The 15,521-nt window shown below is 34.4% G+C and overlaps 2 protein-coding genes across 3 annotated transcripts; both read left to right on the forward strand.

Moving 5' to 3' along the window:
* Window positions 1-640: 640 nt before the first annotated feature.
* Window positions 641-7,427, forward strand: LOC143634378 (phosphoenolpyruvate carboxylase 1). Its single transcript, XM_077102476.1, has 10 exons — window positions 641-949; window positions 1,805-2,196; window positions 2,300-2,384; window positions 2,481-2,703; window positions 3,075-3,178; window positions 3,270-3,357; window positions 3,440-3,594; window positions 4,067-5,065; window positions 5,503-5,889; window positions 6,996-7,427. The coding sequence occupies exons 1-10, from the start codon at window positions 782-784 to the stop codon at window positions 7,290-7,292; spliced, it is 2,898 nt and encodes a 965-aa protein (XP_076958591.1). The 5' UTR covers window positions 641-781; the 3' UTR covers window positions 7,293-7,427.
* Window positions 7,428-11,429: 4,002 nt separating this feature from the next.
* LOC143634351 (14-3-3-like protein D) lies at window positions 11,430-14,159 on the forward strand. Of its 2 annotated transcripts, none has more exons than XM_077102459.1 (7): window positions 11,430-11,496; window positions 12,801-13,107; window positions 13,221-13,308; window positions 13,392-13,498; window positions 13,574-13,722; window positions 13,826-13,869; window positions 13,960-14,159. In XM_077102459.1, exons 1-7 carry the CDS (start codon window positions 11,433-11,435, stop codon window positions 13,960-13,962), a joined length of 762 nt encoding a protein of 253 aa, XP_076958574.1. In that variant the 5' UTR covers window positions 11,430-11,432; the 3' UTR covers window positions 13,963-14,159. The 2 variants fall into 2 exon arrangements, with proteins under 2 accessions (XP_076958574.1, XP_076958573.1); XM_077102458.1 differs by having other exon boundaries at window positions 11,432-11,496; window positions 13,829-13,869.
* Window positions 14,160-15,521: the final 1,362 nt, after the last annotated feature.

Raw genomic sequence — 15,521 nt, forward strand, 5'->3', positions numbered from 1 at the left:
ACAAGGCGGGTTTCTTTAACTCCGCATAGTTACTAAAAATCAATCAAAGTTGGTCAACTGCAGTCAGAATAACATCTAGTCGGCCAATTTATTTTAACTTAAAAAAATAAAACATGCTTTGAATTTCTGTAGTATTAGAAAAAATATCATTTTTTTAAATTAATGATTAGCAATTTTTAGAATGTTTTAGTATTTAAAATGTATTTTTCTTATTTATATTCATATTCACTTATTTTATTGTAAATATTAGTAAACTTATTATATTTGACGTGAATTTGGTCGATTTCAACTACGTTTGTTACGTTAGTGGATTTAAAAATAAAAAATCAAAATAATTACGTATTTAATTTTTTTTACTGACTTCCGATAATTATCTTGTACTAATATTAAAAGTTATGGTTACTTTAAGCAAGGCAACATTTAATACAACAATTTTCAAGTTTTTTTTAAACACTTGAAATGATTACATATATTAAAAAAAACAAAATAATTAATATAACTTTTAATTCCTGATAAATCACATAATCATAACTTTAATACACCAATTAATACCATTAAATAATAACAATTTCTCTCACAATATCCGGCGTGTAGTTTGCCTATTTGATGACGACTTTCTATATAATAAATAATAATAATAATAATAATAATATTCGCTACACTCTCACTTCTTCTTCTTGTTCTTGTTCTATAAATACCCAACTCAAATCACCTTCAAATTAGATCTAAAACCCACAGTGATCAAAACCCATCACCAGATTATTATTATTATTACTGAGTGATGGCTAATCGGAATTTGGAGAAATTGGCTTCGATTGATGCTCAATTGAGGCTATTGGTTCCGGGTAAAGTATCGGAAGATGATAAGCTAATTGAGTATGATGCGTTGCTGTTGGATAAGTTTATTGATATTTTGCAAGATTTGCATGGTGAAGATCTTAAGGAAACGGTATGGTTTTGTTATTATTATTTTTTTGATGGATTTAGGGGTTTTTGTGGAGTTGAGCACCAGGTGTTTGATGAAATGCCTCAATGAAAAAAATAATATTTTCTTAGGTTTTTTTTTAGTTAGATTGATTTTATTTGTTTTGTAGGATTTGGGTTTTTTTTATACGTGTGATTTTTATAATGATCATCAAGTTTTTATTTTTTTTAGTTTGTTAATTGTGTGTTTGATGAAATGCCTCAATGGAAAAAAAAATCATTTTTTTTAGTTTTTTTTATGGTTAGATTGATTTTATGTGTTTTTAGAATTTAGGTGTTTTTTATTTGTGTGATTTTTAAAGGAACATCAAGTTTTTATTTTTTGAATTTATTTTTAGTTTGTAATTTGTTTGTTTTTAGGAATGAATGAGTATTAAGTGTTTGATCCAATGTCTCAAAGAATCTGTTCTTTTTTTTTTGTTTGCTCATACTTAGATCGGTTGACTTACTCATCAATAGTTTGATTATGATGTTTGATTTTTTTATTCAATATTATGATTTAACTGTTTTATAGAATTCGGATTTGTCATTTAATATGATTTTCTTTTCATATTATGATTTAACTGTTTTATAGACTTAGATCGCTTACATTACTCACCGATCGCCTGATTACGATGCTTGATTTCTTGTAAATGTTTTGATTTGAACTGTTTTATAGAAAATCTGAGTTTGTAATTTGTGTGTTGACAAATGCCTCAGAGTTAATCTTTTTTATTACTTTGTTGACGAGCTTACTCTGTTGTAAACTCTAGTGATCGATGGATACTTAGATCACTTAAATTGCTTATCAATAAGCTGATCACCATGTTTGATTATGTAGGTTCAAGAATGCTATGAGCTTTCTGCTGAATATGAAGGAAAGCGGGACCCAAAGAAGCTTGAAGAGCTAGGAAGTGTGTTGACCAGTTTGGATCCCGGGGATTCGATTGTCATCGCAAAAGCTTTCTCTCACATGCTTAACTTGGCCAATCTGGCTGAAGAGGTTCAGATTGCTTACCGTAGAAGAATCAAACTAAAAAAGGGTGATTTTGGTGATGAGGCTAATGCAACAACCGAGTCGGATATTGAAGAAACTCTTAAGAAGCTTGTGTATAAGCTTAACAAGTCCCCTGAAGAGGTTTTTGATGCACTCAAGAATCAAACCGTTGACTTGGTGTTGACTGCTCATCCGACTCAATCGGTCCGCCGATCTCTGCTTCAGAAGCATGGAAGGTATACCCTTTTACCTTTTAAGGATCAAATCTTGTAATATGATATATGCATTCAGTTTTGACCAATTCGTCAACTTAAAAATTGACCCTTTTATGTTCTTTAGGATCCGGAACTGTCTGGCTCAGTTATATGCTAAAGACATCACTCCTGATGACAAACAGGAGCTCGATGAGGCCTTACACCGTGAAGTAAGTATTATAGATTCAAAGTCTTGTTAGAATTAACTTTCAAGATACATTGTGTGTGATATCATGTTTATGAATTGTGTTTGTGTTGTTTTGTAGATTCAAGCTGCTTTCCGTACTGATGAGATCAGAAGGACTCAACCGACCCCACAAGATGAAATGAGAGCTGGAATGAGTTACTTTCATGAGACAATATGGAAGGGTGTTCCGAAATTCTTAAGGCGTGTTGACACTGCTTTAAAGAATATTGGGATTAACGAGCGTGTTCCGTATAATGCACCTCTTATTCAGTTTTCTTCATGGATGGGTGGTGATCGTGATGGTATGTTCCTCAAATAACACATTTTTAAGCTACTGTATACGCTCAAATAGTCAAATGCAATATTTAATTGAAAAAAAGTAGTAAGATTTTCATTGTTAATACAATTTCCGTCAATCTACATAAATCCCGATTTCTCTATGCATCAAGTAAACGGGTCGATAAATAAATGGTTCGAACTGAAAACGATAGGTAAAAGATGTCAAACGGGCTGAAAGTTGCTCAAAGTCTAATTTTAAAGCATACCTCTTAAATGGTTTTGTTCAAAGATTTATATTGTTATTGTAATATACATGTTTCTGTAATCATAATTAATATGTTAATTATTAATTAAAAACTTGATGGACAAATAACATTTCTTTGTGATAATACAGGAAATCCGAGGGTAACTCCTGAGGTAACAAGGGATGTTTGCTTACTAGCAAGAATGATGGCTGCAAACATGTACTTTTCTCAGATCGAGGATCTCATGTTTGAGGTATTCGAATACTTTTCTCTTCAGATATATCGATATTTTCATTGTGGTTATTAATTATTGTTCTTAGACTAACACTGTGTTTGTTTGTTAGATGTCCATGTGGCGTTGTACTGATGAACTTCGCGTTCGAGCAGAAGAACTTTTTAAGTCAGCTAGAAGAGATGTGAAACACTACATAGGTATTACATTTATTAATTATTAAATATTAAAATATTTGATGATTTTAAAACACTAAATAATTTTTTTGGTTTTTTCTTTTAGAGTTCTGGAAACAGGTTCCTCCAACCGAACCTTACCGTGTAATTCTTGGTGATGTAAGGGATAAGTTATATAGCACACGTGAACGTGCCCGCCATTTATTAGCCCATGATATATCCGACATTCCTGAAGAGGCTGTTTACACCAATGTTGAACAGGTATTAACCAATTACTTCCTGTATAAGAAGTGAGAACTGAGCATTCGGTTTTTGAGAATCGTTTGGTTTTGGTTTTACCATTTGGGCTTGAAAATTTTGGGCTGAAATAATTGGCCCGAAATGATTAATTTGGATTTGAAATTTTGGGCCTGACTTAAAATTTTTTAGGCACACAATTTGTTCATATCTTATAAATTACTCAAAAATGTTTTTTCGGTTAGGTTTGGTTCCAATCAGTGCTGGATTTTTTTCTTGTCAGTTGTAAAATCAAGACTGAACCCAAATACGGGTTTTTTTAGCAAACTTTAAATCAAACCGTCGGTTTTTTATTGGGTTTGGCCATTTCAGTTCGGTTACGTCAGTTATTCCTCAAATGGTTCGGTTATTTGGGTTTCTCACAGGTTATGAATGATATGATGACAAATTTGACCTCTTTACTTATTGCTATGTTTTTTATAATGAAATTATACAGTTCTTGGAACCTCTGGAGCTATGCTACAGATCACTATGCGCGTGTGGTGACCGTGTTATTGCTGATGGAAGCCTTCTAGATTTTCTGAGACAGGTGTCAACATTTGGGCTGTCACTAGTCAAACTTGATATAAGACAAGAATCTGACCGCCATACGGACGTCCTCGATGCCATCACTAAACATCTGGAAATCGGGTCTTACCGTGAATGGTCTGAAGAAAAACGCCAAGAATGGCTTCTAGCTGAACTCAGTGGAAAACGTCCTCTTTTCGGTTCTGATCTTCCAAAAACTGAGGAAATTAAGGATGTTTTGGACACGTTTAGTGTGTTAGCTGAACTCCCGGCTGACTGTTTCGGTGCTTACATCATCTCAATGGCCACATCACCATCCGATGTCCTCGCTGTCGAGCTTCTTCAACGCGAATGCCACGTAAAACAACCGTTACGCGTGGTCCCACTCTTTGAAAAGCTTGCTGACCTGGAGGCCGCCCCGGCCGCCATGGCCCGCTTGTTCTCAGTTGACTGGTACAAAAACCGGATTAATGGGAAACAAGAAGTCATGATCGGGTACTCGGATTCGGGAAAAGACGCGGGTCGGTTTTCGGCTGCGTGGCAGCTTTACAAAGCTCAAGAAGAGCTTAAAAATGTTGCTAAGGAGTTTGGTGTTAAACTTGTTATGTTTCATGGGCGTGGTGGGACTGTTGGTAGAGGTGGCGGGCCCACCCATCTGGCTATCTTATCTCAACCAGCTGAGACCATTCAAGGGTCGTTGAGAGTCACGGTTCAGGGTGAGGTTATAGAGCAGTCTTTCGGTGAAGAACATTTGTGTTTCAGAACACTTCAAAGGTTCTGTGCAGCTACACTTGAGCACGGGATGAACCCACCAATCTCACCGAGGCCCGAGTGGCGTGAACTTATGGACCAAATGGCAGCTGTTGCAACCGAACAGTATCGGTCTATTGTGTTCAAGGAACCACGTTTTGTCGAGTATTTCCGCCTTGTGAGTATCTTTTTTTCGTTTTACTAATGATGATTTATACAGAGGTTGTAAAATGAGCGGGTCATAAGGTTTTGGTAACATCTCAAAACTGGTTTGGGTTAAAGTTGTAATTTGTGATGCGGGTCAGGTTGGGTCAACCCCCCAAAACATATTTTTAGCCCCAAAGTTACCTTTTTAAATAATTGTTCTGTTATATATGAATATATGACTATAGCAGTCGGTGATAAAATGGGCAAGTCGAACTCTTTTGATAGCATCTCAAAACGGGTCGGGTCAAAATTGTAATTTGTGATGTGGGCCAGGTTGAATTAACCCCAAAACATTTTTTTAGCCCTAAATTTATCTTTTAAAATGATTAGTTTTACAAAGTCTATATTTTTCCATTAGTGGTATGTAACATATGAAAAGTTAGCTATGACATTTGTATAATATTACAGGCAACACCGGAACTTGAATACGGGCGTATGAACATTGGAAGCCGACCGTCAAAACGAAAACCGAGTGGCGGGATAGAATCTCTTCGGGCCATTCCATGGATCTTTGCATGGACCCAAACCCGGTTCCATCTCCCGGTTTGGCTTGGGTTCGGGGCTGCATTCAAACATGCGATTCAAAAAGACAGCAAGAACCTTCAAATGCTTCAAGAAATGTACAAAACGTGGCCGTTTTTCCGGGTCACAATTGATTTAGTTGAAATGGTGTTTGCTAAAGGTGACCCTGGTATTGCGGCCCTGAATGACAAGTTACTTGTTTCTGAAGATTTATGGCCTTTCGGGGAATCTTTAAGAGCAAACTATGAAGAAACCAAAGACTATCTCCTCAAGGTACAATTTTTTGCATAAAGTATTATTCTACAATTTCATTAAAAGATGATTTTGTGTACGGTTCGGGCCCATTGGCAGTAAAATTTATACGTTTATGTGTAAGTTTAATATTTTATATAAAAATGTTTTGGCATATAAAGTGACTCAAACGGAACACAAAATCATCATTCGGGTCAACATGGGCTTGGTTGAAACGGGGCCTTTTTAGTATGAGTCAAGGCAGATCGGGTTTCGGTCAATACTGGCTATACACTTTGTTAATTTCTTTTATACTTTTTATTTTTCCATTAAATGTCATTCTACCTTTTCATTAAAAGATGATTTTGTGAAGGGGTTGGGTCATTATTTGTAAATTTATGACTTTTTTTATATAAGTTTAATATTTAACACAAATTGTAAATTTTGATCCTTCCTTTTGGTATATAAAATGACCTAAACAAAACACAAAAATATCTTTTAATGAATCTGATTTATGATTAATGCTTTAATTATGATTCCATAATCAATATCATTACAAATTAACAACTGTAATCTAAATCTTAAAATACCTTTTAATGAATCTGATTTATAATTAATGCTTTAATTATGATTCCATAAACATTACAATTATAATCTAAATCTTTTGAACATAATGGTTTAGAAGGATGTATGAATTAAAAATTAGATTGTAATATACATTCCTTGAGTTTCAACTTTGAACCCATTTGTCGTGTTTTTCTAATTAATTAACCTTTTCGGTTTGAGATAAAAATGACCTGTGTTAACCCATTTAATAACTAAATGGGCTGAATCCGTATTAGCCTTTTTAAGAAACGGCTGAACCTGTATGGCCCATTTAATAAGCAAATACGCCGAACCAATATTAGGCCTTTATAAAGTAAACTGGCTGAACCTATTTTATTTCATTCAATAAGCAAATGGGCCGACCCGTATGAGCCCATTTAATAGTAAACACGCTGAAACCATGTTAGCTCACTTATGAAGAGAATGGGCTGGATCGTTTTATCCCATTTAATAGTAAACAAGCTGTACCCATATTAGCCCATTTATAAAGTAAACGGGCCGAATTTGCCACCGCTAATCTGATTCTTTTACTTTGTTTGTAGATTGCTGGACACAAAGACCTACTCGAGGGCGATCCCTACCTGAAACAAAGACTTAAGTTGCGTGATTCATACATCACAACCTTAAACGTTTGTCAAGCATACACCCTTAAACGAACCCGTGACCCAAACTATCACGTGACCTTAAGGCCTCATATCTCCAAAGAATATGCCGAACCGAGCAAACCTGCTGATGAACTCATCCACTTGAACCCGACCAGTGAGTATGCGCCTGGTTTGGAGGACACGCTCATCTTGACCATGAAGGGTATTGCTGCAGGAATGCAGAACACCGGTTAAGTCAATGGTCAATGGTTGACCGTTATGCAAGCATATCGTTTTTTTTTTCATGCTTTTGAACATTGTGCGGCTTTTGTTTTCTAGAGTTTGTCGTCGATGTATGCATTGATGAAGCTGTACTACCTGCATCGTCGATGGTGGTTTATCCATGGAAATAATAAAAGTTATTGTACCCTTTGATTACAAATGATATTTAAGCTTCCTGCGTTTCTACTTGTCTTTTTAATATTATCATTTTTTTTCTTTTAAATAGTTGGTGTCTTATATATATTTGGATAATTAAGAAACATGTGGCTTTTGGTGACTTTAGCCTATAGACAAAAAAGTATTTTTTTTGACATTTTTTTAACCAGGACTACATTTTAGTTTTTCATTTTTTATTAATATTTTTAGTTGTGATTTTTAAATTATATTTTGATGGTTTTTTGTTTGGAACCACAAATCCTCATTATTATCCATTTTGTGGACGGTCATCGAATCCTCCAAATAGGCTACCGGCTAAATTCACCATATCGGGAAATACTCGTCTTTTAATCCGGGGAAAACCCTCACCTAATGCCAACGCTCGTGAACACTCGCCCGAAGGTACGACAATGCGGTGAGATAAAACCCGTTTAGTTCAAGAATTCAATTAGTGAACGTCATCTACTCGCCTAGTCTCATATCATCACCCTATGCCACTAAATCTAAATGATGATGACAAAAATCGAACCGGGTCACATAAAGCACCAATTCTCTTCCTTACTACTCCATCACCAGCTCACTGGCTCTATTTTCATGCTCATTTGTAAAATAACTCGATCATATAGTTTACAATTTACTGTTTTTATAAAACATAAAGTTACACAATGTTGGAAACATTAATATGATTCTTATTAATTAGTACACTTTTGGCATGCTTGTGATTCTAATTTGGTCTGCACGCTTATTTGATTACTTCATATAAATTGAAATGTGAAATGGTTATTCAATAAAAAGAATGATTACTCTATTTTAAAGTTTACATAAATTATTTTATAAAACTGGTGAATGTTCTCATAAGCTAAGTGATCTAAACTCAAAAACATAAAATAACAACTAATTTAAGTCTTGTGTTTAAATAGGTCATACCAGCTAATGAGCTTTAGCATAACCGACATTTTAGGGGAAATGGATATTTGGGATGTAGGCTGCAAGGTCTCAGGTTTGAATCCGATTCCAACTGTGTTTTGCTGCAGCGGGCTTTCGAGCAGTGAGTTTTCTTGAAACATGAGATGATGGGTTTGGGCTCCCCAACACTGCATGTTATCGCAGGCGTATAAGGTCGTCTTTGGTCATTGGGTTACCTCGAATAGTCGAATTTTATCTGTTTGTCGGTAAAAACAAAAAGTGTAGTTTGTACTTTGAACCGTATAAAAGTTATTTTATTTTTAAGATAAAACAAAAAACATGATAACAAAAGGCAAACCCATCTTTGTACTTATGTTAACATTAATGCAGATCCACTAAACACGTAATTGTAAATGTATGCTTTGAGGTACTTTGATGTAAGAAATAAGTGACATAGGGTACCTGATCTTTGTCTTGACGTCAAAAATCCTTTCTTCTATTTAGGTTATCGTACTCTTTAAATTTAGAGAGAGTCCCGATGTCTCACTCTGGCCAGACTATATTGTCTTAACTGGGTCGACGCTGGCTTCAAAGTTTGGCTTGGGCTTTCCCTCGGGAAACCATGCCGCCGACTGCCACTTGACAGCTGTTGGGCCACCACAAAAGTAGAATCCGGGTGGGCTCAGGGTTCAAACTGACAACCTTTGTAAAAGGCCTAGCTCAAATAATTTATTGCCAATATCCAACCAAACATGACAAAAGTGGGATTCAAACTTAAGTCTTCACCGGAAAACCCAAACCTCCTGCCATTAGACTAAAAATGGGTTATAGTCTTAACAATATATACTTTCTACTTGCAAGATCATGATATCTTTATTAAAAATCTAAATTAATATCTAAATATCAGTAATTTTCTAAACAGGTTTAGACCATCCTCTATGTTGAGAGGCTTCGAAGCCCCTCCACCGTGACACGTCACCGCCATGTAAGCAACGGGGGCATCGAAGCCCGCCCCGCTATGGTTTAATGCCCTCAAAGGCGCCCCTATATATATATATGTATGTATGTGTGTGTGAGAGGGGGACCCACATTCACCATCAACCGCGTCGGCCGTTGGAACCACCCAACCTTCAGCGTCCTTGGTTGGACCGCGCCCCACAGCGGTGTTTTGCGCCCATCGCCGCCCGCCACGAGCCCCATAGTGGGTGGTCTTAGTATACTAATTATTTCTGTTATTTACTAAATTAATAAAAAAAAATAAGTTTAAAACGACAGTGACCAAGTTGCTATAATACAGAAAAGCACGTGCCAGCCTGTCTTACGTGGCGCACTATGAGTGGCAGTCATACCTTAATGTCTACCCATTGTGGGTCCCATTTGTCGCTTTCCTTCCACTTGCAGTGAATCATTAATCCCCTCAAGTTTCATTCAGCCCCTTTTACTTTTGTTCTTTTTATATTTATGTCTTCAATAGTTAATCCACTATCAAATCAAATGAGTAAAGTTTTCACTAATCAAAAGTTTTATTGAACATTACAATTGTCATTCTAGGATGTAGGTATGTATATGGTAGGTAGTTTCAACTAACAAATCTGAAAAGTCCAAACATGATTTATCATGGGTGTGCAAGAAACCGAAAAAATGACCCGCAACCGAAAAAAACCGATCCGTAACCAAAAAACAGAAAAATTCAAACAAAAAAACCGAACAGAAACAAAAAGCGATGATTTGGTTTTATGTTTTTGTAAAAACCGAGCAAACAGTTCAGTTTTGCATATAATAAAAACCGAAAAACCGAACCTAATCGAATTCTCAAATTTTTGTTTTTTTTATATTTTATATAAAGTAATTTATAAGTATTTAATAAATATGTAACTCAAATATTTTTGGTCAATACATATAATATTGACCAAAGTTTTGGTTTTCGGTTTGATTTTAGCCGAAAACCGCAACGAACCGCACCACGCACACCCCTATGATTTATTCAAATTCTGACTTCCACAAGAAAATCTAATTACAAAATAAAATTTATGAATATGCTAATCTAGTGGTTATTAGGCATGTAAAAGAACCAAATAAACATAAATGTGACTCTTTTGTGTTCGTTCATTTAATCATAAAGAATTTGACGAACGAACGGACATGAACAAGTAAAAGGAACACATTTTCTTCTTTGTCTGTTTGTTTAGAAACTAAACATGTTTGTTCATGTTTATGTTCATTCGTCGATTTTCTAAACAAATGGTTCACGACAAACATCACAAATGGAATGGGCAATAACAAACATACATGAGCAAACATTAATCACACGAGTTAAAAGTAAACATGTGTATCCAAATTAAAATCTAAATAGCATCATAATTACATCAAACATATCCAAACAAAAGGTTTAAAAGTATGAAAACCAAGCTGATTCCAAATTAAGTTTAGTTGTAGATAAACTTAAATGAACATAAGCGATTGAACAAATATACACAAACGTAAAGGCATGTTCACAAACATATATATACCAACGAGACAATTGTTCATCTGATCATGTCTAGTTGTTTAGTTAACAAAACAAAAAATTGTGTTCATGTTCATACATATACAAAATGAATAAACATATACAAACTTCTTTTCAAACAATTCACTAACTATCTGGTACATATACATTAGGGGTTGGTGTGTTTTTTAACTGTACTCGTATATAATTTATGAATAACCTGAACCCGAAAACCCCGAACCCGACCAACCCGAATTTAAATGACTCGTTTATCAGGTCACTTTTTCTCTGAACAATCCGACTCGAAAACCCAAAAACTGAAAAATTAACCCGAAGAACACCCATACTCAGTGGCGTAAAGTTAAAACCTATAGGATGAAATGTAAAACAATCAATTTTAGTGACGAAAAGTAAACATTAGACCGAGCGAGCATATAAACAAAACAACACAAACATTATATAACCACTACACTACTCGAACTCATCTTTCCGCGTTTATTATTATTATTATTATTATTAGAACAAAACCAGCAGCAGCAAAGCAGTTAAAGAGTTGAATTAAATCCATGGCGGAACGTGATAACTTCATCTATCTCGCTAAACTCTCCGAACAAGCCGAACGATATGACGGTTAGTTACTAATTACTATATCTTCTCATCCTAGATCCATCCATAACATGTCAGTTTTATCTTATTTTATTGATTTATTATGAAGTTTAATGATTTAATCGGATGTTATTATAGTTTCACATATATAACAATTATATTAACCTAGAGGTATTAGTTACTAGTTAGGGTTACAAATTAGTTAGCAATTTGGTCAAAATATAGGTGTACAGTGAATAGAGGATGTATTGAGGTTAGATTTAGTTTTTTTTTTTTTTTTTTTTTTTTTTTATGAACTGTAAACTGTATATTACTGAAAGTGATATTAATATTAAATTTGTATTGGATTTAGTGTTTCAACAGATTTAAATTGAGATTAAGCTTTTGAAACTGTATAAAAGGATATTATATTATTACAAATTCAGTAAGCTATGTTAATGTTGTTTAATTAGAATTTAACACTAACATATCAGGCGATGACAGGTTTTTAAGCTGAGCTTTGGTAGATGAACTATAAAGTATATAATACTGAAATTGAGATCAAGTATGTGTTCAATATAGTGTTTAAACAAATTTAAATTGAGAATAACCTTTTGAAACTGTGTAAAATGACGTGATTAAAACTATATGCTATATTAATTTTATTAAATTATAATTTAACCCCAAATCCCTAACGTATCAAACGTTGACTGTTTTTAAACTAAAATTTGGTAGATGAACATGCTCATATGCACTAATCTAGCTGAGAACTCTCTAGGCACTAGTCGGGGACTAGCGATTAATAGGAAATTTTATATGTCATTTTTAAAGTTATTCTTATTAATTCAATAATATTAATAAATTTGAAAAGTTATATATAAAATTTTGAATTTTTTTGTATATATCTATGTATATATAATTTTTTGTTTATAATTATTCAAACTTATTAATCGGATTGGATTAATAAGTATAATTTTTCAAATACTTCATAGATTTTGACACTTTTCGACCGAAATTATACCATCTTTGACTAATTTGGAACAATTTGGGCCGATTTGGACCACCGACCGACTTTGACAGACTGCCGATTTGTTGATCCGATTAGGTGAAAGCAAATCAGTAGCATAGCGATTAATCGCCTATTAGTAGGTGACTAATCTCGATTTTTACAACACTGAATCTGGCTAGGCATATGCTATGTAGTTGATATCAGTTAATGTATCAAAAATTCGAATACACAGGACTGAATAAGTGTTCATGTTGCAATATGTTTACATAAGTTGATTTGATTATTAAGCTTTACTGTTATATTATGATCTTAATATCTTATGGTGTTATTTTTTGTTCAGAGATGGTGGAAGCTATGAAAAAAGTAGCAACACTGAACATTGAATTAACTGTTGAGGAAAGAAACTTGCTCTCGGTTGGATACAAGAACGTGGTGGGATCACGCAGGGCATCATGGAGGATATTATCATCCATTCAACAAAAAGAAGAGTCACGAGGCAATGAAGTTAATGTAAACCGGATCAAAGAATACCGGCAGAAGGTGGAAACCCAGCTGTCAAACATTTGCAATGATATTATGACCGTGATTGATGAGCATCTGATTCCATCTTCATCTGCGGGAGAATCCACTGTTTTCTACTACAAGATGTGAGTATTTTAGCAACTTGTTCAAAGAATATAATCTTTACATAATCTAAACTGGATCCCTTTTCGGTTTTTCGGGTTCTAAATGTTTTGTAACGGGTTTCGATTGGATGCAGGAAAGGTGATTATTTTAGGTATCTTGCGGAGTTCAAGTCTGGTAATGATAAGAAAGAAGCAGCTGATCAGTCACTAAAGGCTTATGAAGTAAGTTGCTTTTTATTTATATTTATAAATTATAATAAAGGTTTAAATTTTGTATTATGTATTTATATATATGTTTCTTGCAGCTGGCTTCTACTTCTGCACAGGAATTATCTCCTACTCATCCTATTCGTTTGGGTTTGGCTTTGAACTTCTCGGTTTTCTATTATGAGATCATGAACTCTCCCGAAAGGTAGCATATTTGTAACCATCTTTTATGAAAAGTTTATTCTAAATTGTTTTATGTTTAAATATCGGTTTATATCAGAGCCTGCCACCTGGCAAAACAAGCTTTTGACGAAGCGATATCGGAACTTGACTCTTTGAGTGAAGAATCATACAAAGACAGCACTTTAATTATGCAGCTTCTGAGGGACAACCTCACTTTGTGGACTTCTGACATTCCAGAAGATGGAGGTAAATCAATCATTAATTTTTATTTAAACCTTTTTTAATACCCAAATTTTTATATTAAATCTGGTTTTCTTATTTATTTATTAACATGGTGTTTCATTTGCAGAAGACCAAAAGATGGAGATAACCAAAACTGGTGAAGATGCAGAGGTTAGTCCCGTCAACTGCAATTTTAAATTATCTTAATATGTTTTTATTTTTATAATTTGTGCTTATATTATGTTTAAAATTATAATGCAGTAAAAATTGAAGGGTAACTCTGCAATGTACGTGGGCTTTGGTATTGTATTTGTAAGGTTAAATTTAAAAGGGTTTATATGAAATTGGCAGTAGTTGTGGTTGCTTTTGTGTGTTATTGTAAGTTGTGCAAACGCCCGTGAAATGGGACGATTATGTCATGTCCAGTAGATTTTATGATTAAAGTTTGTTTCTCCGAACAATCCTGTTTTTGTTGATTTAGGAAGTTTTTTTTTCTTAAGTGTTCGCTGAGAATGCAAATTTGAACAAGTTATTTGCCTTGTATAACTCCTGATTACCATTTGTATTGTTTGCCTAAATTGTCGTAACTGGTAGCCAGCAAGTCCCTTCACTGCCGATGCACTCCAACGCTTCGCTTCCTCCATTCCTCTGCATTCAGTCACACCACATCAGCTTCACCATTGAATTTAACGTCACAACTGCTTCGACCAAAATGAGGCAGTTATTCACTTATTCGTTTGAACATAAAACATAATCGGACAAAATAAATCCTACTTTATATGTTTGTAGATAGTAAGAAACTAAGAACTTGCTTGTACTTTGTGTATGATTATTGAATCTTTTAATAACCAAATTATAACATTAGTACAAAGTCATCAAATAAAAATATGGTATAAATAATGTTTGAAACATAAGCTACAATCATAGAGTGGTTATTTAATAAGCAATCAGTTAGTTATGGTCACGTGATAGTTTGGGTCATGGGTTCGTTTAAGCTTGTAGGGCTAGCTCACTCAGTAGATACACACGTCTTAAATAGAGGAACTCAAACATGAACAAATGAGTAAGCCTTTTAATAGAATTATTAAGAGACTACCAAATAACCCTACAAATCTAATACGAGAGCTGACTAGACACGTTTGTATACGCTTGTACCCTTTCAACAATAGAATATAAAGTACAAGGCCCTGTTTGTTTTTGCCTCTTTTCTCTGAATAGAGGAAAACGTCTGATTCGGTCAGACGTAATCAGACGTGGGGCTGTTTGTTTTTTTTCTGGCATTAAGAGGTTCAGCGTCTTAATAGCATCTGAACCAATAAGAGCTTTTAGTGTGTCTGAAAACCTCTTAACCAAAAAAAAACATACGTTTGTCTCCGGCCTCCATTAACTTCTAACCCGGAGACTAGGCTCCATCTCCGACGACTAGATGTTCGTCTCTAGCCTCCACCTCTTAATGATTCAGATTTCAGACATTTGAACCACCTCTTAACATTCAGATGTGGTATTCAGATTCAGACTTAAATCTCTAAAAAAAACAAACGAGGCCTAAGGTTAATTCGTAGACATACTAATTTAATAGGTCAAAATCATCAATTTCATAGAATCCAATAACCTCAGAATAAAGTGAGTTTCCAAAACGACCACTCAGTTCCATCTTCACGCAGAAAGACCCTTCCAGAATCCATTATTAAAGATGAGATTCAAAAATCAACAGAAAACTGACATGTAGGATCCAAACTCATCGTAAAGATGAATTTGAGCTCAAAACTCATTGTGACAATGAAGTTTTTCTGCATACATGTTAGTTTTGAGCTCAAATTCAT

The sequence above is a fragment of the Bidens hawaiensis genome, unplaced genomic scaffold, assembly GCF_021521415.1.
Source record: "Bidens hawaiensis isolate Kalapana, Puna unplaced genomic scaffold, B.hawaiensis_p1.1 tig00007048_1, whole genome shotgun sequence".
Lineage (NCBI taxonomy): Eukaryota > Viridiplantae > Streptophyta > Magnoliopsida > Asterales > Asteraceae > Bidens > Bidens hawaiensis.